Source organism: Lontra canadensis, unplaced genomic scaffold (assembly GCF_010015895.1).
Source record: "Lontra canadensis isolate GAN:19392208 unplaced genomic scaffold, GSC_riverotter_1.0 scaffold1, whole genome shotgun sequence".
NCBI lineage: Eukaryota > Metazoa > Chordata > Mammalia > Carnivora > Mustelidae > Lontra > Lontra canadensis.
Window position 1 is genome coordinate 116,558,671 of NW_022630995.1, and position 27,105 is coordinate 116,585,775.

General features: G+C 40.4%; 1 protein-coding gene across 1 annotated transcript in view; it reads right to left on the reverse strand.

Moving 5' to 3' along the window:
- The window catches only part of PKD2 (polycystin 2, transient receptor potential cation channel), a 61,059-nt gene extending 42,962 nt beyond the window's left edge, over positions 1–18,097 (reverse strand). The window contains exons 1-2 of the mRNA XM_032861940.1: positions 17,406–18,097; positions 9,790–9,903 (exon numbers count right to left, since the gene is read on the reverse strand). Of these exons, the coding sequence (XP_032717831.1) occupies positions 9,790–9,903; positions 17,406–18,006 (715 nt within the window). The 5' untranslated portion in view covers positions 18,007–18,097. The remainder of the gene's footprint in view (positions 1–9,789; positions 9,904–17,405) is intronic.
- Between the last annotated feature and the right edge of the window lie 9,008 nt (positions 18,098–27,105).

Sequence of the window (27,105 nt, forward strand, 5' to 3'; positions counted from 1 at the left end):
GAAAATGAAAACACAACTGTTCAAAATCTGTGGGACACAGCAAAGGCGGTCCTGAGAGGAAAGTTTATAGCCATACAAGCCTTTCTCAAGAAACAAGAAAGGTTTCAAGTACACAACGTAACCCTACACCTAAAGGTGCTGGATAAAGAACAGCAAAGAAAGTCTAAACCCAGCAGGAGAAGAGAAATAATAAAGATCAGAGAAGAAATCAATGGAATAGAAACCAAAAGAACAGTAGAACAGATCAATGAAACTAGGAGCTGGTTCTTTGAAAGAATTAATAAGACTGACAAACCCCTGGCCAGACTTATCAAAAAAAAAAAAAAAAAGAGAAAGAACCCAAATAAATAAAATCATGAATGAAAGAGGAGAGATCACAACCAACACCAAAGAAATACAAATAATTATAAGAACATACAATGAGCAACTATACGCCAGCAAATTTGACAATCTGGAAGAAATGGATGCATTCTTAGAGACATATAAATTACCACAACTGAACCAGGAAGAGATAGAAAACCTGAACAGACCCATAATCAGTAAGGGGATTGAAGCAGTTATCAAAAATCTCCCAGCAAACAAGAGCCCAGGGCCAGACAGCTTCCCAGGGGAAATCTACCAAGCATTTAAAGAAGAATATATACATATTCTCCTGAAATTGTTCCAAAAAATAGAAATCAAAGGAAAACTTCCAAACTCATTTTATGAGGCCATCATTACCTTGATCCCAAAACTAGACAAAGACCCCACCAAAGAGGAGAATTACAGACCAATATCCTTGATGAACACAGATGCGAAAATTCTCACCAAAATACTAGCCAACAGGATCCAACAGCATTAAAAGGATTATTCACCTCGACCAAGTGGGATTATTCCTGGGCTGCAAGGTTGCAAATCAATTAATGTGATAGACTACAATAATAAAAGAAAGGACAAGAACAATATGATCCTCTGAATAGATTCAGAAAAAAGATTTGACAAAGTACAGCATCCTTTCTTGATTAGAACTCTTCACTGTGTAGGGATATTGGGTACATACCTCAATATCATCAAAGCCATCTATGAAAAACCCACAGCAAATATCATTCTCAATAGGGAAAAACTGAGAGCTTTTCCCCTAAGGTCAGGAACAGAGCAGGGATGTCCACTATCACCACTGCTATTCAACATGGTATTAGAAGTCCTAGCCTCAGCAATCAGACAACAAAAAGAAATAAAAGACATCCGAATCAGCAAAGAAGTAGTCAAACTCTCACTCTTTGCAGATGATAAAATACTATATGTGGAAAACCCAAAAGACTCCACTCCAAAACTGTTAGAACTCATACAGGAATTCAGTAACGTGTCAGGATATAAAATCAATGCACAGAAATCAGTTGCATTTCTATACACCAACAGCAAGACTGAAGAAAGAAATTAAGGAGTCAATCCCATTTACAACTATACCCCAAACCATAAGATACCTAGGAATAAACTTAATCAAAGAGGCAAAGAATCTGTACTCCGAAAACTATAAAATACTCTTGAAAGAAACTGAGGAAGACACAAAGAAATGGAAAAACGTTCCATGCTCATGGATTGGAAGAACAAATATTGTGAAAATGTCTATGCTACCTAAAGCAATCTATAGTTTAATGCAATCCCTATCAAAATACCATCAATTTTTTTAAAGAAATGGGACAAATAATCCTAAAATTTATATAGAACCAGAAAAGACCCCGAATAGCCAGAAGAATGTTGAAAAAGAAAGCCAAAGTTGGTGGCATCACAATTTCAGACTTAAAGCTCTACTACAAAGCTGTCATCATCAAGACAGCATGGTACTGGCACAAAAACAGACACATAGATCAATGGAACAGAATAGAGAGCCCAGAAATGAACCCTCAACTGTATGGTCAACTAATCTTCGACAAAGCAGGAAAGAATGTCCAATGGAAAAAAGACAGTCTCTTCAACAAATGGGTTGGGAAAATTGGACAGCCACATGCAGAAGAATAAAACTGGACCATTTCCTTACACCACAAAAAAAAAAAAATAGACTCAAAATGGATGAAAGATCTCAATGTGAGACAGGAATTCCATCAAAATCCTTGAGGAAAACACAGGCAGCAACCTCTTTCGACCTCAGCTGTACCAACTTCTTCCTAGAAACATCACCAGAGGCGAGGGAAGCAAGGGCAAAAATGAACTATTGGGATTTCATCAAGATCAAAAGCTTTTGCACAGCAGAGGAAACAGTCAACAAAACCAAAAGACAACTGACAGAATGGGAGAAGATATTCGCAAATGACATATCAGATAAAGGTCTAGTATCCAAAATCTATGAAGAACTTATGAAACTCAACACCCAAGGAACAAATAATCCAATCAAGAAAGGGCAGAGAACATGAACAGACATTTCTGCAAAGAAGACATCCAGATGGCCAACAGGCACATGAAAAAGTGCTCCACATCACTTGGCATCAGGGAAATACAAATCAAAACCACAATGAGATACCACCTCACACCAGCCAGAATGGCCAAAATTAACAAGTCAGGAAGCAACAGATGTTTGCGAGGATGCAGAGAAAGGGGAACCCTCCTACACTGTTGTTGGGAATGCAAGCTGGTGCAGCCACTCTGGAAAACAGCATGGAGGTTCCTCAAAAAGCTGAAAATAGAGCTACCCTACAACCCAGCAATCGCACTACTGGGTATTTATCCTAAAGATACAAATGTAGTGAATCAAAGGGGCATGTGCACCCAAATGTTTATAGCAGCAATGTCCACAATAGTCAAACTATGGAAAAAAAACCTAGATGTCCATCAACAGATGAATGGATAAAGAAGATGTGGTATATATACACAATGGAATACTACATAGCCACCAAAAGAAATGAAATCTTGCCATTTGCGATGACATGGATGGAGCTAGAGGTTGTTATGCTTATCGAAATAAGTCAATCAGAGAAAGACAATTATCATATGGTCTACCTTATATGAGGAATTTGAGAGGCAGGAGGGTTTGGGGGGGTAGGGAAGGAAAAAATGAAACAAGATGGGATCAGGAGGGAGACAAATCATAAGAGACTCTTACTCTCACAAAAAAAACTGAGGGTTGCTGGGGGAAGGGGGATGTGGAGAGGGTGGTTGGGTTATGGACATTGGGGAGGGTATGTGCTATGGTGAGTGCTGTGAAGTGTGTAAGCCTGACAATTCACAGACCTGTACCCCTGGGGCAAATAATACATTATACGTTAATAAAAATAATAAAAAAAGAAAAACAAAAATAAAAAAAAACCATGCTTCATTTCAAAAGAGGCAATGGACACTATTTTATCCTTAATATTGTTGAAAAAAATGTAGGCTCAAAGACTAAAAACAAAGAGGACTGTACTCCAAAAACTCCAAGTCATTAGAATTAAAAGAAGCAAAGCAAAGAAGAATTTTCCAATGTAACAAGACAAACAGAAACATGAAAAATAACAAAAAATCCCCCACAAAAAACGAAAAAGCAGTATTTTTAAAACCACAAATGCAGAAAGTTAATTTAAAAAGGATTAAGCAAACACAGAGATAAAACCAAGCCATCTAGAAATGAAAAAAGAATTTTTTTTCTCTTTGTAACTCTTGGGCCAAAGACAAAATCAAAACGGCCCCACAAATATAAATATGCCAGATGTAAAGACAGTAGAATCCAGTCTTCCAAAGCCATCTGCCACAAGATGAAGCCATAATCCTGACTGGGAAGCTGATGTCCTCTGCTAGCTCTGTGCTGTCCCACATCCTCACAGAAACACGGTAGAAATAAAGTAAGAACAGATATTTGAAGAGACTCTATAAACAAAATGTACCAAATACAATACACATAATACAAATAACATACACATAAATCAAAGAATGATTAGGCTTAAACTCTTGCAGTTGTCCTATTAGGAACAGTTCTGGGCTGGTGAGCAAGAAGGACTAGGAAACAGAAAACGAGAAATGTCAACATTTAGTAAGAACATCCATGTGGCATCTCTTGAGATGCACCTAACAGGACCCCTTTTTCCCTCCTGGTGCTGAGGGACACGGATGCATGAGATAGCCTGACAATCCAGGGGGAGGAGTGTGGTGGCTGAGGCGGATTCAGAACTTCTCCACAGCTCAGGGGAGGGCCTGGTGGATAAAACTTCTCGATGGATCTGCCTCTCGAGCTCATCTTGAGGGATGAGGAAGAGCTGAGCAGACCAAGAAAAGGGGACAACCGAGTAGGCCAAGGCCTTTCTGAGACCCAGAGTGGACTGATGGGGTTGAAGTAACACATGTTCATTGGGAGTGGCTGGTGTGAAGAAGTAAGCCAAGACGGAATAATGAAGTGTGCTTTATTATGTAATGGTTTTAAACTTCATCTTGAAAGGGAGGGGATGATATCATGTTCAATGGAAGAGTGACCTGGGTTAAACTGGTCTCAGAGAGCAGTTTGGAGGCAGCGCCTGGGAACCCTACTAAAAGATCTAAAAAGATGTCAAAAAAGGCAGGGGGGGGCACCTGGGTGGCTCAGTTGGTTAAGCATCTTCCTTCAGCTCAGGTCATGATCCCAGTGTCCTGGGATCAAGTCCCGCATCCAGCTCCTTGCTCTGCAGGGAGCCTGCTTCTCCCTCTGTCTCTGCCTGCCACTGCCAGCCTGTACTCTCTCTGTCTCTCTGACAAATAAATAAATAAAATCTTTAAAAAAAAAAAGGTGTCAAACAATCTGTGGGCTAATGGCACCGAGGCACTGTAGTTTTGTTCAATTTGAAAGACAGCTTTCTCACCATAGGCAGTCTTTAAAAGTTACTTTCCATGGGCTGCAAGCTGTGATCTTCAGACTAAATGTGTTTGCTGTGGGAAGCTGTTGGAATGTTTGTCACCGGAAATTGAATTAGCTTTCCACCAAAGTGATGATTAACCCCCGGACTTTGACTTTCCTGACCTAGTTTATCAATAGTTCATCTGCATGAATTCTCTTGCAATTAGGGAAACTATCTTTAGATTAGACAATCATCTTTGCAAAATTTTTACAAGTAAAATAAAATATTCATTTCTTTTTTATTGCGATGTAACTGACATATGATATTGTGTAAGTTTAAGGTATACGACGTGTTGATTTGATACTATTCATTTTTTTTTTTTAATACAAAACAAAGCCTCCTTTTTTCAGAAATAAAGAGATGAAGACATGTAGATCTCTTTTATAAAAGCTCTTCCTGCCCTAGGACATACCATGCTGTATTACGGTGTTATGACTGTGTTGTTCATTTCTCCAGTTTCATTACTTCTTTGGACACTGGTGAGTTTAAAGTTAAAGACATTCTTACACTAATTGATTACATTTTTTACTCTGCACAATATTTGCTGAGGACGTGGTATTTTTTTCTCAGTGCTTTGTGGGTTATAAATGTGTTAAAATATTAATCCTTTGTAATATTTTTTCTAAGTATTCCTTACAGTTGTTTTCTGCCTTTTCATCTTGTCTATTTCTTTGACATGTAGAAATACCACATTTCTATGATGCTAACTCAACCAACTCTTATGATTTCCATTATTATGTCTAAACAGGAAATTTGAGAAATTTTAATGGAGAGCCCCAAAAAAAAAAAAAAAAAAAAAAGAAGAGGCAAAAGTATTTTTATCAGAGATTCACCAAAGACTTTGTTAGGCTTTTCCAATGATTTTTTAACAATACTACTAATCCCCTTCTTTAAATTCAGCATCTAAGTCACACCAAGAAATACTGTTGATATTTATAACAGAAACCATATGTAAGTATGTACTTTGATGGTGGATTCATAGCAACTTAGGTTTCATGTAAGAATAAATTCTAAACTGTAGAGAAAGTGGGATTACCTAGTTCCCATGTTATTTCTCTCCTCTGGGTTAATTAGACTAATTTTAAAGACAAAGCTTAGAACTAACACTGATAAGATTGAAAATAGGTCTTGATGGGCACTTTGTTGCTTCAAAAGAATGCCCAAACAGTTTGAACCTAACAAGTTTTTGGAATCTACTGATGAAACAATTCAGCCATTGCCAACTATCTCTGGGAGGAATTCTGCTCTTACTATTCTTTATATGATAGACAGTATCCTAGGGTCTTTTGGTATATTAATCCCAATCTTCACAAAATATTTTTCTTTCTTTCTTTCTTTCTTTTTTTTTTCTTTTACAGATTTTATTTATTTATTTGAGAGAGAGAGAGAAAGAAAGAGAGAGAGAGAATGAGACTGAGCAGGGGAGCAAAAGGGCAGAAGGCGAGGGAGAAGCAGACTCCCAGCTGAGCAGGGAGCCCGACAACTCTGGGCTTGATCCCAAGACCCTGAGATCATGATCTAAGCCGAAGGGAGACGCGTAACTGACTGAGCCACTCAGGCGCTCCACAAAATCTTTCAAAATAAGTATTTCACAGATGGGAAAATAAGGGCTCAGAAAGGTTAAATAACTTGCTCAAGCTTACCTAGCACATAAGTAGTTGAGCTGAGATCTCTGTTGATGCAAAAAAATCTCTACTTTTCCTACTATGCCAAACTGCCTTCCAGAACCTTATCTATTTTGTGTCAAGAGCATCCAATATGCAAGGCATACAACTAAGTACATTATCTCATTTACCCACAAAGTAATGGGCTTGACATTATTGGTCATTTGACATTGATACTGCTGACAAGATTTTTTAAAACTGGTAGTTAAAAAGATGGTTTTTGAGCAGTGGGCAAGGGCTCAACCATTAGAAGCCAGTAACGCTTTGTTAGGAGTAAGTCATGTCTGCTTATCCTCACAATGTCCATTTTTAATTTGGTCAACAGCTGTGAGAGCAGAGGAAGGCGGAGTTATTCTGATAAGCTTTTGAAAAGGTCTTTCTTATCATTCTGTTTCTTGAACATTCTGAGCTAGATGAGGATCTAATTCAGTGAACTCCACTCAGAGAGCTTTGACTAATTCATGATGTTCTTTGATCAATCTTTTTTTATTTATTAATCAGAATAAGGACATGGAGATGGTATCAACTCTGTTGATCCAGTGAAGCCAAGAGGAACAGCTGATGCATAAGATGAATGAACCTTGATCCAGAAAAATTTCAACAGATGGAATGAATGACATGAAATTTAACAGAGCTGAAAGGGAAGTCCTCCACTCTGTTCCAGGAAAAAGTGTTCATATACTCGTTGGTGGGACCCAATACTTTATAGTTTTTGGTGACGAGACTGAAGAATCATTTATGTGAAGACTCAAGGAATGGGAGGAGAGACCCACAGCTGTGTATCTGGCTGAGGACACCCATGGCACTCTTTCCTCATGAGGCTCCTACTGTGCTTTCAAAGGGACCTGATAAACAACAGGTGCTGGAGAGAGTTTCTGTGACATGGGTCCTCAAATGCATGTCTCCAATTACACGATCAACAGTTAAAGGAACTAGAAAGGTTTAACTTGGAGAAGACTTAAGGGAGACTGAGTGTTGGTCTTCAAACTTTTGATGGGCTAAATTGGAGAAGAACATGGAAAGGGTACTTGGTATACGTGGGCTTGGAGGGGGATAAAGAGAGGAAATTAGACAGGATAGACTTGGCTTCATATAAAGAAGTACTTTCTGACACAGCCATGGGAAAACAAAATGAACTATTTCAAATAAGTAAGTCCCTTAACTTGGACCCTTGCTCAATCATACAGGAGGGCTGACCATTTGAGAGGGATGCTGCAGGGGAATTTTACCATTCAGTGGAGGTTTGATCATATGGTTGCTAAGATCCCTTCCTAGCCAGAGATTCTACAATATCCTGAAAATGGCCTATGTAAAATATGTAGCTAATGATATAAGAAAAAAAGTGACTAGTGTGAAAAAGAAAAGCATTAAAAATTCCAAAATAAACAAGAAAACACTAATTATATGACTTATGGCATGTTTCCTAGAACTCTAGCTATTTGGTTTATTTATCTGGCCTAGTTCCCAAACTTGTCAGTGTATGGGAACACTCACTTTCCTGGGCCACATCTGGAAGGCTCTGATTTAGCAGATCTGGGTAAACTATTTTTAAAAAGTAATTTTTAAAAAATTCTCTTGGTGATTCTGATCCTCAAGCAGTTTGGGAGGCCACTGAAAACCTAAACTTACTATAGGGGTACTTATATTTTGCATAAGAAATATGTATGTATGTATGTGTCTGTGTCATGCTTGAAAAAAACTTAATAATGATTTTAACCAATCTGTTAATATTTAAAGCCACTGTAGTTTAATATTCAAGTGCCTATGCAGGGAGCAAACTCCACTTCAGTATCCTAAGCTCTAACAGCTTAGGACATAAAAGTTAAAAATACCACAACTTTTAATATTATGAATAGATCTTTTGTATTTTTTTAGCATTTCTATATTAGATAGAATGTTGTAAAAAGTAATGACATTCTTTCCTAAACAAGTAACAGAAAAAAATCAAGAAAACAGATATTATTCACACATACATACATTCTAGTTTAAATACCTACTTTTTTTCTTAAGTTCCCACTTGGATTGGCAAAGTCTCAGAAAATGCAAGAAGTCGTCACTCCCCGTTAAAGCTCATTAAGAGCTTACTAGTATTAATAATAATAATAAAAAAAACTGTGGGTGGGATAGTAAACAAATCAATACTCAATTTCTTGAAATTATAAATATTGAAACTTAAGTGTTTCCTTAATATTTTATGTTTAACTTACAAGTTTATAGAAAAAAAATTTTTTTTAAATCTAATAAATTTAAAAAATGTTTTTAAGGAAGCTTTTTTTACCTAGTCAATTAGATTCAAGGTGGTCAATTTTGATGTAATAAGAATAACCTTATTAAATCATCGATTAAATTTTGATTCTCTCCATAACGAAAAAAGGGGACTCTTTTTCAGATTGGTGTTAGTTTTTTAAGCATTTCTAAGTGTACACTATGCGAATGAAGTCCTTTCCCAGGAGTCTGGTAAGAGGTCCTGGTTGTCATAAAGCTGCTTCCTTGTCTGTTTTCATAAAGGGCTTTAGCAAGAATGTAACAAAACTCCCATCATCCAACAACCTTTGATTCAGGACATCAATCCACTATCTAAGACTTCCTGGACTTGGAAGTAAATGGTTTCTAAGACTTGTCCTGGCTAAGGCTTGACTCCCCTGCCCTTGCAGAGGATGCAGGGACATACTGAAAGAAGAGAGGAAGAAGAAAGAGATGAGTCTGCAGTAAGTTTCCTGTAGAGTACAAGACCGGTGATTACTGAAGATTTGGAAGATGTTATGAATTAGAATGAAGGAACCCACACACACGGGAACAACAAACACATCCAGATCCAAAAGAGTGGGACTTATAAGTAGGTAAGTAAGTAAATAAGTTAATTAATTAATTAATTAAATCCATAAAAGCAATATTAGGAGATAATTATTTGTATTTCCTCAATGTTAAAATTTGAACGTCATTTTGCTAAAAATAATTCCTACATTAGACTTTATGTTGATGGATGTATAAAATAGTGACAGTATATTTATCGGGAAATCTAATAAAAAATTCTTTTACTTGGTTTTTTGCTATCTGGCAGGCTGCCCCATGCATCTCATAGTGAAAAAGGTTCATGGTGACAATGACCTGGCCAATTAGGTTAATGCTGAATTTTCATTGGTGTTTGCCAGAGGAGAGAGGAGAGCTTTATCAAATTCTCAACTGAAACTGAGAACAGAGAGCTTCTGAATGAATCCCTGTGATGCACATACAATTCCTTTCAATTATGGTTTGGACAGGTCAAATATTTTCACACCTTTTCCTTTAGTAGGAGGAAATGCTCTACTTACAGATGCACAAGACTATGAGAAAAAGGAGGTACGTGGTCAGCTCCCGTAAAACACTTTTAAGATACTTCTCTCGGTTAGTGCTGCTTTCTTCCATGAGTCTTGTTCCCCAGAGACCTTTAAAAGAATAATGAAAAGTATGAATGACAAAGAGGAAACATAAAATAAATAGTATCACCTTTAAGGGGGATTCTCCTGTATTTTTTTTTTAATAGGCATTCTTCACCTTTTTTTTTTTTAAGATTTTATTTATTTACCTGAGAGAGAGAGAAAGCATGAGAGGGGAGAGGGTCAGAGGGAGAAGCAGACTCCCTGCTGAGCAGGGAGCCTGATGTGGGACTCGATCCCAGGACTCCAGGATCATGATCCGAGCTAAAGGCAGTTGCTTAATCAACTGAGCCACCCAGGCGACCCTGTATTTTTTTTTTAAGCAGGAGTGCATTTTAAGAATACATCAGCCTCTACGGTCACCCCAGATGCATCAAATACAAGACGACAATCTGATCATTGTCTAAATGCCCCATCCCATCAGAAAATGTCTTAGTAAAAATTTATAAAGAGAAGAGGAAATAGGGGCCCCTCAGGAGAATGTATTAAATAATTGTGCACACACACATGTGCTCTTCCTGGGTGGGGGAGGACACAACCTGGCAATTATCCTCTCCCTAAACCTAGTTAGGACATGCGTAACTCTATGACACAAGACACCTTTTGGATCACCCCTGATGAAAAGAAAGCCTGGTTGGAGCATCATTTCACTATGGAAATATCCACCAAACTTCTAGCACACTGGCCCCAAATTTTGCTAATCTGTAACCCTCTCTCTCCTTTAAGAAACTCAATGCTGACCGACTACTCTCAACCTGCGTATCTTAACAGATTTGAAAAATGCTAAATAACATATCATCTTTAAGTTAAAAGCAGCAATCATCCGATTTCTCTCTCTTTGGAGAAAGAAGAAAATCAGCAATCATGTTCCATATTTTAGCAGATGGAAAAAGTGCTGGGCTGGCTGAGCGGGGATGACATAACCCTCTGTGAGCTTGCTGGAGGCCGTTACCGCAGTTTTGGACTCACTCAGCAGACAGACATGGTGGCCATCCAAAACCCCCATTAATGAACAGTGTGGTAAAATCACATTGCTGGCTACTTGGAAGAGCCTTAGCGTTTGCCAAAAAGGACAAACTTCTCAATCCTTTCGGTTAGATTAATTTGGCTGTGAATGGCAGCCAGCCTGGCCCTGGCATTCTGCCTCACACGTTTAGTCCACAGACTTTAACTCCATCCATCATTGAAACTCACACAGCTACTTAAGCCACCAACAAGCCACACAGAGGACAGGGAAAAATGGCATCAAGCCTTTTACTTCCCGGAAATGACTCCATCACCAGTGTTTATGTATTTTTAAAGTCTAATAATAATACATTAATTCTCCTCCTAAATTTCAGTATTCCGTGTCCTTTTCTTTTTTTCTCCCAAATTTCCTTTAGGAAAAACAGCAACTGAAATCAAAGACACTGTGTTACGCATCACAGGTTTCAGCACATGGAAAGTGGAGCAGGACTTATGACCAGGTTTGCTTCTGCCAAGATCTGGTAGTTGTCAGGGAATTACTCACTCAGAAGAAATGCAGCAAGCAGAATGTTTGTTTGCTGAAACTCTATCATATTTAAAAATTATTACAAATTTAGACGACATGGAAAATTACAATTCAGAATAACATAGAGGCAGCCAAACATTAGGCTCAGTATCCCTGGACACGATCACACTATTTCTTTGGTTATATTTCTTTCGGAGACCAGGCCTAAAATATATACATAAGTGGAGATTACTAGTCTTTTTATCATCAGGAAAGATTGTTGTCTTGCCTCAGTCTGTGATTTCACTCTTTCCCATGGTTTATAAACAATTATGCACTAAGGAATGGTCATGGTTCTTAATATCTACAAATGGTACTGCTTGACCTATAAGCAGAAAAACCAAACTCTCATCAAATTTTATTTAAGTAAATGTGCAATGGTCTACTGCAATTTAATTCAAGCCCTCAAATGAAACATTTCAAATAAAAAGAAACAAAGTCCCCCAATTTATATTTTTATGTATTATACTTTATGCATTTCATTGACTTTCTAAATTAGTCTATCCACTTCCTCAACTATTTATCACTTTCAAAATTTCATCCAATTTCTGCACTGGGTGCGTATAAAGGGTCTGTCTTAGGACACGGGGACCTTTTTTCATTCTGATGAGTGAGAATTGGCTGTGTTCACAAATAGAAAGAAATTGCTGTCCTATGGCTAACTACTTCCCATGTTTAGCAGAGCTGACAGACTGAGAACGGTTAAAGACAAGAGTTCTCGTCCCAAGTGTCAGCGTTCTTCAAAATCAACTGCTGTCTTTTCCCACAACTGTCCTCACCCTGGAGGTAGAACATGGCCAGCATTTAAGGCACTCACTCACACTTAGTACATAAAGCGTCCCTGGCTGTTAGGGAGAACATGGTATGAGGGGGACACCAGACAATATCCAGCTTCTCTCGTGTTTAAGAAGGTGCTGGTCAATGCCAGAGCCCAAAGTTGGAGTACGTCATCTCAACAGTGTGTATTCCCCTAGGCAGTGGTACTTATGCATATGAACACAGGGGAACTCTGAGATAGATCATTCAAAACACGAAAGATGTCTCAAACATAAATTGCGGAAAAAACGCCATTTTTGCAACTGTCTTATTCACCTACTTCCCAAAGTGTTATTTCTGCAATACACAACAAATATCTCAGAATGATATAATGATGTCCTATGTATCTCTCACTCCGCTTCAACAATTATCAACTGAACACCTGCATTCATCGAAACCCTCACTTGCTTCTTCCCAATTTTGAAACTAATTCCAGCTATCGTATGATTTCATCTTGAATATTTCAGTTCCACGGTTAAAAGATTCTGTGTGGATCCTTTGCCTCATACTAACCCTGTCCCTTCTGATGGACACTAAAGCCCCATGACTCATTGATCACGACAGGGTGCAATGTGGAATTTCGGCGTCAGTTGCGTTCAACTGAGGGATCAGTCACGTATGAACTGGGGGACCTTATCGAACATCATAAGCCTCCATTTCCTCAGCTGAAGATGGGATAAAAGTATCTCCTTGTGGGGTTGCTCTGGGAATTAGAAATATTATGTGTAAATTGCATAAAGTACTTGAAAGAGGCCTATGTCTCCAGAAACAGGCACAACTCTGAAAAATATCCTACTTCTTTCTGACACCTGGTTGGCCTAAATTTCAGAACAGTGTAAACACCCAAATCCGAACAAACCTCGATTTCACTGTGAACAGCCTAACCAAATTCTCACTGCATTTCTATCATGAAAGGAGTCTGGTTTTTTGTGCCCAGACACATGGGGGCCTTGTTGAGGAAGACAAACACAGTCTTTCCAAGTATTTATTTGAACTGCAGGCCCAACTTTATAAAAAGGGAAGTGACCAAATTTTCCCTACTATTGGCCCATTTAATATAGAATATTCGGTTGCTACCTTATATGTTATTGACTCCCGAATCTTCAATTCTCAGTCGGTCCTCTCCTGAGGTACAGACAGGCAGATGCCACAGCTAACAGCCCGTTCTACCTGCATATTCCACAGACAGCTTGTACTCGCATGCCCCACGCTGAGAGTTTTTCTTTCTTTGTCTAGAAACCTACTTGCCCTTATGGGTTAATGGTACCAAGCCGGAAACACGGGTTTCATCTGAGCAGAGGCCCTTTTCTTAACCCTCAGGTGGAGCTGGTCCACAATTCTGACGGCCTCCGTCTGTCTCCAGTCCAGCTTCCCTCTATCCCAGCCCACACACCTTGGCTGCAGTCGTTGTTAGCCCCTGCCTCTTGGTTAGCCCTCTCCTGACCTATCCTCCCACTCGCCAGCACTATGCACTTCACTCCATTCTCCACATTCTTGCTAGAATCATCTTCAGATGGACATGTGACCCTTATCAGCCCTCTTCCTGAAGTCTCTATAAGCTCTAACTTTTTAGAGGGAAAAACTTACCAATAAGCTCAAGGTTTGCCTCATCTTACTTCTACTACTTTTCCCTCCTTAAATTCCCCCCTCATCCTTCAAGATGTTAACTCAAGTTTCATTTCCTCTGACCTCCTCCCATAGAGTTGGTCCTCTCTTCTTTGGGTCCCTCCCAACCCTGGGATCCCGCATTGCAATTATTTACTTACACCTGTTTCCCCTACTAAGCTGAGCTTCTTGAAAGCTGGGACCTTGTCTTATTGATCTTTGTATTCCCAGTATCCACCACAAAGGAAACTCTCACAAATGTTTATTGACTAAACAAATTCTGTTACTAGCATAACCTTACCACATACCCCACGGTAGCAACACTCCCTCAAAAAAATCCCCACAGCTACAGAAATACAAAATCTTGTTTGTTCAAAATTATAGTGCAAATAAAAAAAAAAAAGGAAGAAGTGATGGAGTGAGGTTTGGGTTTAAAACAAAGGGAAACTTACAAGAGCCAAAGGGTGGAAAGAACCCATGTGTTCATCAACGGTTGATGGATAAAGCTTGAAAAATTATGCTAAGTGAAATAAGCCAGATGGTAAAGAACAAATACTGTATGATTCGACTAATACGATGTACCTAGATTAGAAAAATTCAGAGACGGAAAGTAGAATAGAGGTTGCCAGGAGCAGGGCAATGTGGTAATGGGTAGAGCTTCTGTTTGACATGATGAAAAAGTTCTGGAAATGGGCAGTGATGATACAACATAGTGACTAGGAGAGGAGGTTATCTATTTGTTATAGCAGCTTACCCACCCTACCAATTCAGCTGATACTTGAGGATTCTTCCAGGAAAACAAAACCCCAAGCACAGACATTTAAAATAACAGGAGATGACTTTACCAAGTTGATACATCCATAGAACATATTCAATTCTGGAAATTCAGATAATTTGATTACTCATGTAAAGTGTCAAATTTTATTTTTGCACTCATTAGAGGGTACTAAGGAAAAAGTAAATAAGATTACTGGGGCTATCTTTTAAGTTTGGGGGCAGTCTTTACATCCTTTAGCCATCCTTCACTTTCTTTGGTCCAGACCTTTACTACTTCTTCACTGCCTGCCTACATGGTCTTCCTGCCTCTCTGCATCCCTGCGCAAGCTTTTCTGCATAGCACACTGCTTACTGATATCCTCTCTTTCTGCATGTTTCTGGTCTTGTTAACAACTTGCAACTGCTTCCTAATATTTAGGGATAAAATCTCAGTTCCTTGGTTGGACATAGTGTTTCCCACAACCCTGCCTCAAACATATCTTCTTTACCATCTTACTCCTGCTAAGAAGATAGATCGAATTATTATACCAAAAGCAAAAAGGACCCTTTGTTGTCTATCTCGGATTCATGTCATTAAAGAACATCACAGAGCATGCTGAAGCCAGAAAAGACTTTGGAGATGAGGTTATGAGGAACGGAGGCCCAGGAAATAAGTGAGTTGTATAAAGTCAAGGAGGAAGGCAGGAGACCTCCAGGGAAGCTCCTGACCACTCCAAGCTTGAGTAATCTTGAGTAATTGCAAGTTACTTTCTGTTCTAATCCTAGGGTACTACTTATACAATGCATGTAAGATTTTTGTCATTGGTATCCCATGAGGGAAAAAAAAATCACAACTCATTGATGGTTATTTATTTTACTTTACTTGGTTTCTGTCCATAGGAAAATGGTGATGGTGTTTTAGTTTTTTTGTTTGTTTGTTTGTTTGTTTTTTGGTGGTGGGCGGAGCACCTAGTACAGTACTACAGTGCTAATTTCATAGTAGGTGCTAATTATTCAATGAATGTCACTTATTTAATAAGCGATAAGTATATGTTTAATTTTTAATATATTTAATAAAATAAAATCTATTCTAATATTTTCTAAGATTAACATTTTCCTGTGTCTTCCCCTACTAATTAGAGCATTGATAAGGTTCAACTAGAAGTTCACTATAAGCTTATATGCTGTAAATTTTTTGAAAAAAAAAAAAATTTTTGAAGAACTACACTTATAAACTCATATAAAGATACAGATTTCATTTCATTACATTCCATTATTGAATTTATTCAAAAAAGGTTAAAGGATTATTATACTTATTCACTAACTTGTAAAAAACTTCTCTTACTGCAGTGAATATTTTTTAAAGCACATTTAAAACAACGTAAAATAATAATTTGGTTGCATAATTTTGAACCTTAAAAAGCATAAGGGTTTTTTACTAACTTATTCACATAGGTTGTTCAAAAAGAACCTTTTGTTCTCCACCATGCCATGAATCAAATTTACAGCATAAACACTTATATAAAAGAAATACAAAAGTATACACTATTAAAAATTTATCATTTAATTTATAATTATGAAGCACTCACATGTCAGACATGCTATGCATTTCACGTTTCATCTCATTTAATTCTTCCCACTCAGGAACAAAGTATCATGATTCTCTCTTTTTAAGAAAAGCAAAAATTGGGGATCAGAGAGATTAAGCAATTTGCTCAAGGTCATAGGGCCAATGTGTGGTAGAACTGGAATTTGGGTGTACGGCTGACTTGGTCTTAATCACAGTGCTATAAAAACACCTGGATTTTTTTTAATACAAGATTTGCAAAACTGACAGGGAAGAGTAGGGAAGGGAATTTTTCAAAAGAACTGAGAATGGAAACTCTTAAAAGTGGAGATTAAAATAATTTGAATGTGAGAGCAAATGCAACTCTTTTCCAAGGATGTCTCTGACAAAACCTTGCAACACAAGATCATCTCTGCTCCTGGAAAATCTGTGTCCTTTAAATAGGCACTGGCAAATTTGAAAATTCCTTTCCTGCCTTTGGAAAGTTGGGTGCACTGAACTCTGACACATGTACACACAGCTGGTATCTGGTGACTTCACTGTTTTGTTGGAATTTCAAAGAACGTTAAGTTAGCTATTTAAAAACACACTACGGAGTGTTTAAACAATGTTACTTTTTCTTTGCAATTGCTTTAGATTAGATTAGATTTAGATTAGATTAGAAATGGCTAAATAACTGTTTTCAAAGACATTATTTTATTCTATTTGTGGTGTTCTAAACAGCTCACTCTCCCCAAAAGAACGACACACATCACCAAAACAACATCCGTGACAAGTCACTGACACTTCTCCCACAACTTGGATAACAGTACAGATACCCTTTGCAGAATGGAATGCGGGGTAAGAGGGCATCCAGACCAGCGGAAGACCCGATATACAGGTGCAACCACCTTGAGTTGTATTAGAATATTATTCCTTTTTTCCCCTACAAGAAAAAAAATATCTTCAGAGACACCCTTTCATTTTAATACGGCTTTCACTGATATGCAGAGGTAAAAATATGCTGACCCATGTTCTTCTGTTAGAAGGAGGTATCCCATAAATTTGCACAAACAAGGGCGCAGTGGAATTCCGCCACGGGTACCGGAAGTAGAGCGCAAGTAGCAGAGGTAGGGACGCGGGGACGCCAGGGCGATGCGAGGTGGAGCCCTGGGAAGCTGCCCACAGCGGGCGATGGCTCTGGCCGGCGCCTGCGGCTCCGGTTTGTGCATCAGCCGCTGCCGGTCGCGCTCTTACCTCGCAGCCCGCGAACCAGCCTCTCGGCCCAGGCCACTCGGGGCGGCTGCCCGTCCAGGGGGAGGTGACGATGCAGCGGGTCCCCGCCGCCGGCTGGGCTGGGACTCGGCGGGCCCTGGTCCTCTCGCCTACGGCGCCTCCCGCTCGGGTGGCCAGGGTCGTGGTAACCCCCCAGTCCCCGGCCCCGGGCGCCCACGGAGCTCACGGCGGAGGAGGCGGCCGACCTCCGGCTGCCCGGGCGCCACTCCACGTCCATCTCCACCACCATTCCTCCTTCCTCTCCTTCCACCTCCTCTTCCTCCTCTTCCTCCTCGGCCTCGAAGCCCGGGTTGTCACGGCTCCACGCCTGCCGTGAGCACGACGAGAGCGGAGGAGAGGGGGAGGCTGAGGCTCCGGCCGGGGGGTCCCGCGCGGCCGCCTGCCGGATACGCTCCATCTCGATCTCCAGGCCCCTCTGTTCGCGGAGGCCGCCCGGAGCCGCGAGGCCGGCACCCACGGCCGCGCCGCCCGCCATCAGCCGGCCGGGGCCTGCAGCTCGGGATGCGGGCGGCCGCTTCGGGTCCCCGGGCTGCTGCGGCTGCACGCGGCTCGAGTTCACCATCGCGGTCACTGGCGTCCGGCGCGCCTTCGCCCCGCGCCGCAGTCGGCGCAGCCCGCCACAGGAGCCATGTTCTTTTCTTCCCGGGGCCGGCCGCCGCCTGCTCCCCGCCCCCGACTCCCCGCAGTCCCGCGTCCCTCGCCCGCCCCCTCGGCCCGCGTCCCTCGCCCGCCCCCTCGGCCCGCCTCCGCCTCGCCTCGCCTCGCCTCGCCCAGCCGCTGGGGCGCGCTGCAGCGGGAGGTGCGAGGAAGCCGCCCCTGAGGACCGCGCGGTGGGCTAGCGGCTCCCGGGCTCGCGTCCCAAGTGGAGCAGGGGCGCGGGTGCGGGCGCCCACGTTCCGTTCGGGTGCAGGGGCTCCGGCAGGAGGGTTTCGCTGCTCCGCCCGCTCGCGTGCGGGGAAGGGGCTTCTGGTGCTGTCACTGCCTGCGGGACCCTGACATAATGCTTGGGTCCTTGTTAACCGCCAGGCTCTTCTGCCTCGACTTCCCAAAGTGCAGGGAGAGCGAGAAAACCATTTCGTGGGATGGTGTGTACTAGCGAAATCCAGCCTGCGCTGGTTTGCCGCAGGGGCAGAGAAATCTTAACTTCATTTAAGAACTACCAACAGGCTGCTAATGCCATGCTTGGCCTTTGGCGGCCCCCTTGTCCCCACTTCTGACGCTTTGGGGATGGTTTTTTCAACGTCTGGTCGGCTCCTCTCTCCAGACACTGTGGGGACACTAAGGATTCCGTCCTGGAGCCTTCAGATCGCGGGTGCTCCGAGTTGGAGCTCATCCACGGCCCCCGCCTGCTGCCAGCTCAGGCTCTGGCTTCGGAGGCACAGTCCCTCCTCAGGCCCGGGGCCAGAACTTTATTCCCACTCTGCGGAGCGCATCCGACTGGAGGTTCTGCAGTTGTGTCAGACTTAACCTATCGCAAATTAAATCTCTGTTCCCTTCCTCTTTTAAGTCTGCCTCACCTCCTGTGCCCCCAGTTGAAATTTGAGGCAGGCTGTCGTCCTTCTCAAGCTAGGCTTCTCCGTGATACCCTCATCTGTCTGCTCGTCTCCTACACCTCTTCTCCCCAAATCTTGTTACACTTGCCCCACAAATCTCTCTGATAGAATCGTTGTTTCTCATGCCTGTTGTCAGTGTTTTCGTCCAAGGCCGTTGGTGTATGTTTGTTTTATTCCTCATTGGAACAACAAACCTATCAGTTCCACCTCCATTCGCCACTTTCAAGATCCCCAGCGTTCCCAGATTGTATTCAGAACCAAAACTGCTCCTGTCACATTGATGCTTGGATACTTCTGGGAGCTCCTGACAGCTTAATAGATAAAATTTAGTTTCCTTAGGTCTGGTTAGTAAATTTTCTTCATCCGCCCTTGTATTTATTGGTTTGCTGTGGCTGCCATGATGAAGTACTCCAGACTGGGTAGCTTAAACAACAGAATTCATTTTTTCACAATTTTACAGGGCGAAAGTGTGAGATCAAGATGTTTGCAGAATTGGCTTCTCCTGAGGTCTCTCTTCTTGCCTTGTAGATGGTGGTTTTCCCACTAGTGTCTTCACATGGTGATCACTTTTAGGGGCCGGTGTCCTAATCTCATCTCATAAGGACACCAGACACATTGGATTCAGGCCTATTCTAATTGCCTCACTTTAACTTAATTACCCAGAAAAAAAAAAAAAAGATAAAAAACCTCAACCCTGTCTCCAAATACAGTCACATTCTGAGTTATTGGGGATTAGGACGCCAACGTATGAATTTTTGAGGGGGACACAATTCAGCCTATAACGGCCCCCTGCTCTGCTTTTCTAGCATTGGTTCCCGTCTTGTATGTACATCAGAGCAGCATCCTTTGTTGCTTCCCTATGTGCTCATAACAGGCTGATTTTATTCAGGTAATCACGGCCACCTATCATCAGTTCTGCAGTTTATTTATTTACTTATCGGTGTCCTTTGCCTAACTTTGAGCTTTTTTAAAGACAGGGCTTGTTTATCCTAACCTACTACCTCAGCCCAAATTCCACTTAGAATTCTTTATTAATTAAAGCTCTCAAACATCTGTCACCTTTATGTCTGTCAGTTCCTTACAAATTTACTGTCTCTTTGTCTAAAAAATATGAAAACTGCCTGCTTCAGTCATTTGTTTAGGCCCCAATTTCATTATTAGCCCTCTGTGTGCACATAATAAAATTTTAGGGTTTTTCCCCCCCTTATTAATCTGTCCCATGTAAATTTAATTCTAAGTTCAGCTGGAAGACCTTGAAGTGTAGAGGAACAACTTCCCTTCCCTACAGTACTAAATTATATTCTCTTATCTGTTGTTATTTAGACTTAGGGTATGCATCTCGCCAATGACATAACTCCCTGCAGTTATGTCCCAAGAGTGTTTTATCCTGCATATTCTATTAAAATGATAATGTTACTTACTATGCATAGCAAAAGCACAGAACTTGAACCCAATAAATAAATAGTAATTGAATTAATTCTATTATTGTTTTTCCACTCAGTATTTTCTTCCTTGTATCTCTAGACTATAGCCTTGCTAGCAAAAAAAAAAAAAAAAAAAAAAAAAGTAAGAACAAAAAAGAAATGGATAAACTTAGGAGTAATTTGCTGTGTTCTCAACCTTGAACTGTGGAAAATCAAAACATCCTTGGGAAACAAATATCACAAAACTGAGAATAGCATTTGAACAGTGACTTAAGAATGGTTTCACGTGGGGGATGTCTGGGTGGCTCAGTAGGTCAAACATCCATCTTCAGCTCAGGTCATGATCTCAGGGTCCTGGGATTGAGCCCCGCATCGGCTCTCTGCTCGGCAGGGAGCCTGCTTCCCTTCCTCTCCCTCTGCCTACTTGTGATCTCTGTTTGTCAAATGAATAAATAAAATCTAAAAAAAAAAAAAAAAAAAAGAAAGAAAAAGAAAGGCCTCTATGTGAAGAATTAGGAAACCCCAGTTGTTTGTTTGTTTGTTTGTTTGTTTTAAGATTTTATTTATTTGACAGAGATTAAAAGTAGGCAGGGAGGCAGGCAGGGGGCAGGTAGCAGGCTCCCTGCTGAGCAGAGAGCCCAGTGAAGGACTGGATCAAAGGCCTGAGCTGAAGGCAGAGGCTTAACCCACTGAGCCATCCAGGCGCCCAGGAAACCCCAGTCTTAACCAAAGGTGTAATGGTGTGACTGAAAATGATGATGCCTGACTAGGCTCACACAGTCCCTCAACAATTGTACAGGGAATACAAACCCCTTAAGGGTTGGGCTTTTGGCCTGCTGATTGCTTTCTTTCATAGTGTTGTGCCCCGGCACATAGCAGGTGTTCAGGAACTATTTGTTGTAGGATCCTCTGGGCTAGGCAGGGAGTGTCTGGCCTTAAGACGCTCATAATCCAGTTGTGACAAAAACCAAAAGCCACAGAAGTTATTGTAATAGATGAAAATATTTACCATAATTAAGACAGAGGAGCATGGGGCACCTGGGTGGCTCAGTCAGTTAAGCGTCGGACTCTTCATTCCAGCTCAGGTTATGATCTCAGAGTTTTTTCTACGGGTTTCTCAGCTTTAAAGATCCTGTCTGGTGATAAGGATATCTTTGTACTTCTTAGTACGGGAAGGATGCCTTTCATATGGGAAACTGATTTCTTGCTGGAGGGGGTTGGAGGTGGTTATAAGTATACTTACACCAACTGTTCCTTAAGTAACTTTGATTTAAAATAATCAGTATGCTTAAAGTGCACTTTTGGGGGTGGCTTGCCCTTGGGCCCTATGGTATCAAGTCAGTATGAAGTCTTTCAACACAGGAAGGGGTTGAGGAGAGAGACTACTCAGGCTGGCATGGGAGGGGAAGGTAGGGCTAAATCACAGAAGGCCTGAGATGCATGTTAAAGAGGATAGACTTTATTTAATAATAATAATAATAATAATGTACCTTCTTTTATAGTGTCAATGATTTAAAACAAAATCTGAAACGTTCTTTTTAAGACTACACCATTGTCTCCAAAAGAATTTGGACTCACCAAAAATGTATCCATACATACATAATTCAGAATTAAATGTATGCTTGCCCAAAATTTTAATTACAAATTTTCACAAGCTATGTGATTTTTAAAAACTTCAGAGAAGTACTTGTGTAACAACGTGGATAGTATTTAATGCACCACATCCTAAATCTTACATTCCACGAATTTCACTACCACTTCCAATCTTAGTTTTCATAAACCCATCACCAGCCGCACAATGTATTTCCTGCTCAAGTACCTAGTCATTCTTTCTGGCTTCCTAATGTTCTCTCTTGTGCTTTTACCTTGGCATGTTTTCCTCCTTCAGAGCACCTCGCTTTTCCTCAAGTAGGCCTTAAAGCTGTAAATTTCTCTCCCTTCCCACAGAATTCCTTCCTTTGATATTCATCTTATTATTCCTTTCTCATAAGAAGTAGTCTCTTATTAAATAAATGAGAGGCAAAAACTCATATTTTCCTTCACCTGGTTATCATAATCCCGTGGCCATATTGCAAGTTTCGATAATCTACAGGGCCTGAAATACTGTGTGGGATAGATAACATAGCTGGATGCTATTTAGTTTTATTTCGACTGTGTGGTAAGTTCTTCTGGAACAAGCTACACAAACCCCATCCCTTTGTCTCAGTGCCATGGTGGATACTCCGACAAACCCTTCAAAAGGCAACTTAGAAGCTGTCCAGTGTGATTTAATACTTCGTATTCTCCACGCTTCTGGCTTCTGCATTATTAAACTTGCCTGTTTGTTTCCTGTTTTGCTTTTATTTTCCCACGCGAACAGATGAAGCAGACACAAGCGGAAGGACCCATCAGTCCTGCAGATTCCACCTTCCAAACGAAATCCAAAAGGACTCTCTGGCTTGTGTGATGTTGCTTAGCAACCCACCCAAACAAACATGTTTCTCTCTCACTTTTTTCCCAGTCCTTATTTATTCAAGAACACTGTAAAATAAATTTTTACCACTTGACATCTGAAATCATTAGAAAAAAATTTGGTGTTTTGGGCTTTATAAGAACTGCTAACCGTACTAAAATTTTTACTTGTTTTTATTTCTCAATTTACTACACTAATAATGCAAGACCAGGATTTGTGATATTCTGCCTTATGTCTAGAATTTGGTTTGGATGTGTCCCTGCCTCTGTGGGAGTTACCCTGGCACCGTTGTTGGCTGGCACTGTGATTTTGATGACCTAACCTCTGTATCTCAGTTTCCTTCTGTGAATAATGTGATTAGATATCTACCTTACAAATTCCCGCAGGATTTTTGCTGAACACATAATGAGGGAATATTAACAAATTCATCAAACACTTACAGAGTGTCCACTAGACACCAGGTTCCATGTTAGATTCCAGTGGGGCAAGGATAAGACATAATTCCTACATGTAAGGGGATCAATTCGGAAATGCCTGGAAACATTGTTACATCACCCCCAAACCCTTTTCTACACCTTCTAAAGACTTGGAATCTTTCTAGACTTGGGCATCATCTTCTTTTGAAAAGTTGCTTAGCCACAATCCTGGCCCCTAGCTTGAATTTACTTGCCTCTCCTCCCTGTCAAATTTTATCATAACATTTATCTTTTTTTTTTTAAGATTTATTTATTTATCTGAGAGAGGGAGTTTGAGTGAGTGGGAGGAGGGGCAGTGGGAGAGAATCTTCCAGCAGACTCCCCACTGAGTGTGAAGCCTGATGAGGGGCTCGATCTCAGGATCCATGAGATCATGACCTGAACCAAAAGCAAGAGTCAGATGCTTAACCAACTAAGCTACCCAGGCATCCCAACATTTATCATTTCATATTAAAAATATCTGTTAACAGAATTATCCTCCTGAGTAGAATGTAAGGTAGAGAACTTGGTTTATTTGGTTTGTTGTTTAACAGTTCGGTAGCCATTCTCCTTTCTTACCAACACAAAAAATGAGATTTTTGTGGGGAACGACCCTCCCCTGTTCTGAGTCCCTGTGTGCCTCAGATGTGGCTGACACCACCACTAGTTCCCAAGTGATGAGTGTGGAACTCAAGGATGGCCAACCAGAGCATCACAAACACTTGGCGCCTGGAAATGGTATTTACAAACAGGCGTGGTCTCTGGTTCTGTTCAGTGGAAATCAGGACAGAACTTTTTTTCAAGTTGTGGAAAAGAAAAGTGTTGCTTCCTGCTAGATTTAGAGTCAAAGGATGTAAGTCTAGACAAGCTGGCAGCCAAAACGTTGATGCTCAGGGGTAAAATGGAGCCAACAATATATATATACACACACACACAAATGAGTATAATGTGAGGACTGGAAGAATACCAAAATAGTGGTAATGTTTGGGTGGCCATACTCTTCAAGAACATTGTGAAATACATTTTTATCATTTGACATCTCCTGGTTTTGTCAATCGCAGATATGATATGTATCATCTATATCTTTATTTAAGTTTAAAAGAATTTTGAACAATGCAGGGCCAAGAACAGAGTGCTTTGAAATACTGCTCTTTACTAACTCAAGTTTATTCACTAATTCCATTTGGACGTAGATGTTCAAAAATTTTGAATCCGGGGCACCTGGGTGGCTCAGTGGGTTAAAGCCTCTGTCTTCGGCTCGGGTCATGATCCCGGGGTTCTGGGATCGAGCCCCGCATCAGGCTCTCTGCTTGGCTGGGAGGCTGCTTCCTCCTCTCTCTGCCTATCTCTCTGCCTACTTGTGATCTCTGTCTGTCAAATAAATAAACAAAAGTCTTTTAAAAAAAAGAATAAAAAAAAATTTTGAATCCAACTGTATTTTCACGAGCCCAGATTTTTCAAAAGAATGTCAGATTTCTTTTCAAATGCCTTCTGATGCTTATAGCATTAAACTTACAGCATCCCTTGATCTACCAGACTCTACAGAATATCTTTCTAATATCCATCGAGTACAATCTTAGATATGATTAGGGTGAAGAAGAAATTTTCCTTGCAGGCAAGAAGCTTATAATTAGCTTGCAAAGACAAGCTGTACATAGATAAAGCAATTAACTGATAAGGGCTTTATGGCACTCATCTGGAAAGGGCTTTCTGTTGTCGGTTTTAAGATTCTGGAGTCTGACTCCTAGGGATTCTGATTTATTATGTCTTAGGTGGGTCTTAGGAGATGAAGAAAGACCAGCTTCTGATGATATCATTTGAGTCCCTGAGCCAGCACTAATTGAAGGCAGATCTACCCCTGGACTTCATTAGCTGTAACATTTCCTTTCTAGTTAATTTATTTTAGGTTAGGATTTCTGTCCCTCCAATTAAAATAGTACTAATAAATTTGAATAGAGGTGAATCTACAGAATGGCAAAAAATTGTGTTAGTTACGTGCATAAGAAGCTATATGGCCATGGGATCAGGGCCCCTTGTCTGTGCACATAGGTGGCTGGTTTGGCTTCCCACTCTCCAAGAATTAGGAGATCAGAGACTTTAGAGGATGCTGAGCCTTACTTTTCTTTTTTTACGTAATTAAATTACAGCTTTGAAATCTTTGCTGTAATATCCCAGAAGTCCTTTTTAAAGTGGACTTTCTGGGGCGCCTGGGTGGCTCAGTGGGTTAAAGCCTCTGCCTTCGGCTCAGGTCGTGATCCTGATCCTGGGATCCAGCCTTGCATCGGGCTCTCTGTTCAGCAGGAAGTCTGCTCCCTCCTCTCTCTCTCTCTCTCTGCCTACTTGTGATCTCTGTCAAATAAATAAATAAAATCTTAAAAAAAAATGTTTAAAAAAATAAAGTGGACTTTCTTAGTAATTTTTAGTAGCAGTTCTTAATTTTGACAAAGTCTAATTTATGAATTTTTTTCTTTTACAAATTATACATTTGGTGTCATATTTTTAAGAATCTCTTCTTCACCCAAGGTCATGAACATTTTCTCCTATATTTTCTTCTAGAAGTTTTATAATTTCAGGTTTTATGTTTAGGCATATAATCCATTTTGAGATAATTTTAGCATGGTGCGTGGTATGAACCAAGATTTTTTTTTCTTACATGTGAGAACCCAGTTGTTCTGGCATCATCAGTTTCTCTCTGGAATCATCCTTGCACTATTTTTGAAAATCAATTGACCATATATGTGTGAGTTTATTTCTGCATGTTGTATTCTCTTTTTTGGATTTATGTGTTTAACCTTTTACTAATACCATCCTACTTTGGTTGCAATAGCTTCCTTCATACTCTTGCTCACTGACTACATATTTTAAATTCATAAATTTTAATGATTTAATTTTAAATATATTTTTTAAGATTTTTATTTATTTATTTATTTGACAGAGAGAGATCATAAGTAGGCAGAGGGGCAGGCAGAGAGACAGAGAGAAAGAAGCAGGCTCCTTGCCGAGCAGAGAGCCCGATGTGGGACTCGATCCCAGGACCCTGAGATCATGACCCGAGCTGAAGGCAGAGGCTTAAGCCACTGAGCCACCCAGGCGCCCCAATGGTTTAATTTTATTTAATGACTCTGTCTGGTCATAGTCCTTACTTTGGCCTGACCTACAAAGGGCTTCTCATCAGTTTATTAGAGAGGATCAGGGAGCTATGTTGGGTTTCTGTCTGAATGTTATTTAGAAATTATTTACAAATGTAAATTTTAATATCAGCATCAGTTTTCTAAATTAAGCAAGCAATTTTGTTTTGATCTGTCAATTTTTTTCAGTAGGCTTTGACTCTTCTGAAAAATAAGGTATTAACAAATATGTACTCCCGACCAACACTTTTAAAAATTAATAACTTTGCCATTGTCAAATTCTATAAGCTTTTATTTTCCTCTAAAATAATAAATATAATATTTCATCTTATATTTAGATATACTCAATTCTCATAACCAATACTTTTTAAACATGAGTTCCCCTTCCCTGAGTCCTCTTGATTCAATCCTTTTTTGGGATAGATTTTTTATTAAGTGTTCTTTTTATTTCTTTTTTTAAAAGAAGGACTCATTAATGCCTCATTACTCTCAGAATCTGTACAAAATGGAGAGTGCCTTTCTGTTGCCATAAACATAAAACAAATGGGCTGGGCATAATATTCTTGGCTCAATCTTGTCTTCCTTCTTTTCAAGATTCTGAACACATTGCCCCACCTTCCTCTGTCATTAAATGTTGCCATGGAGAAGT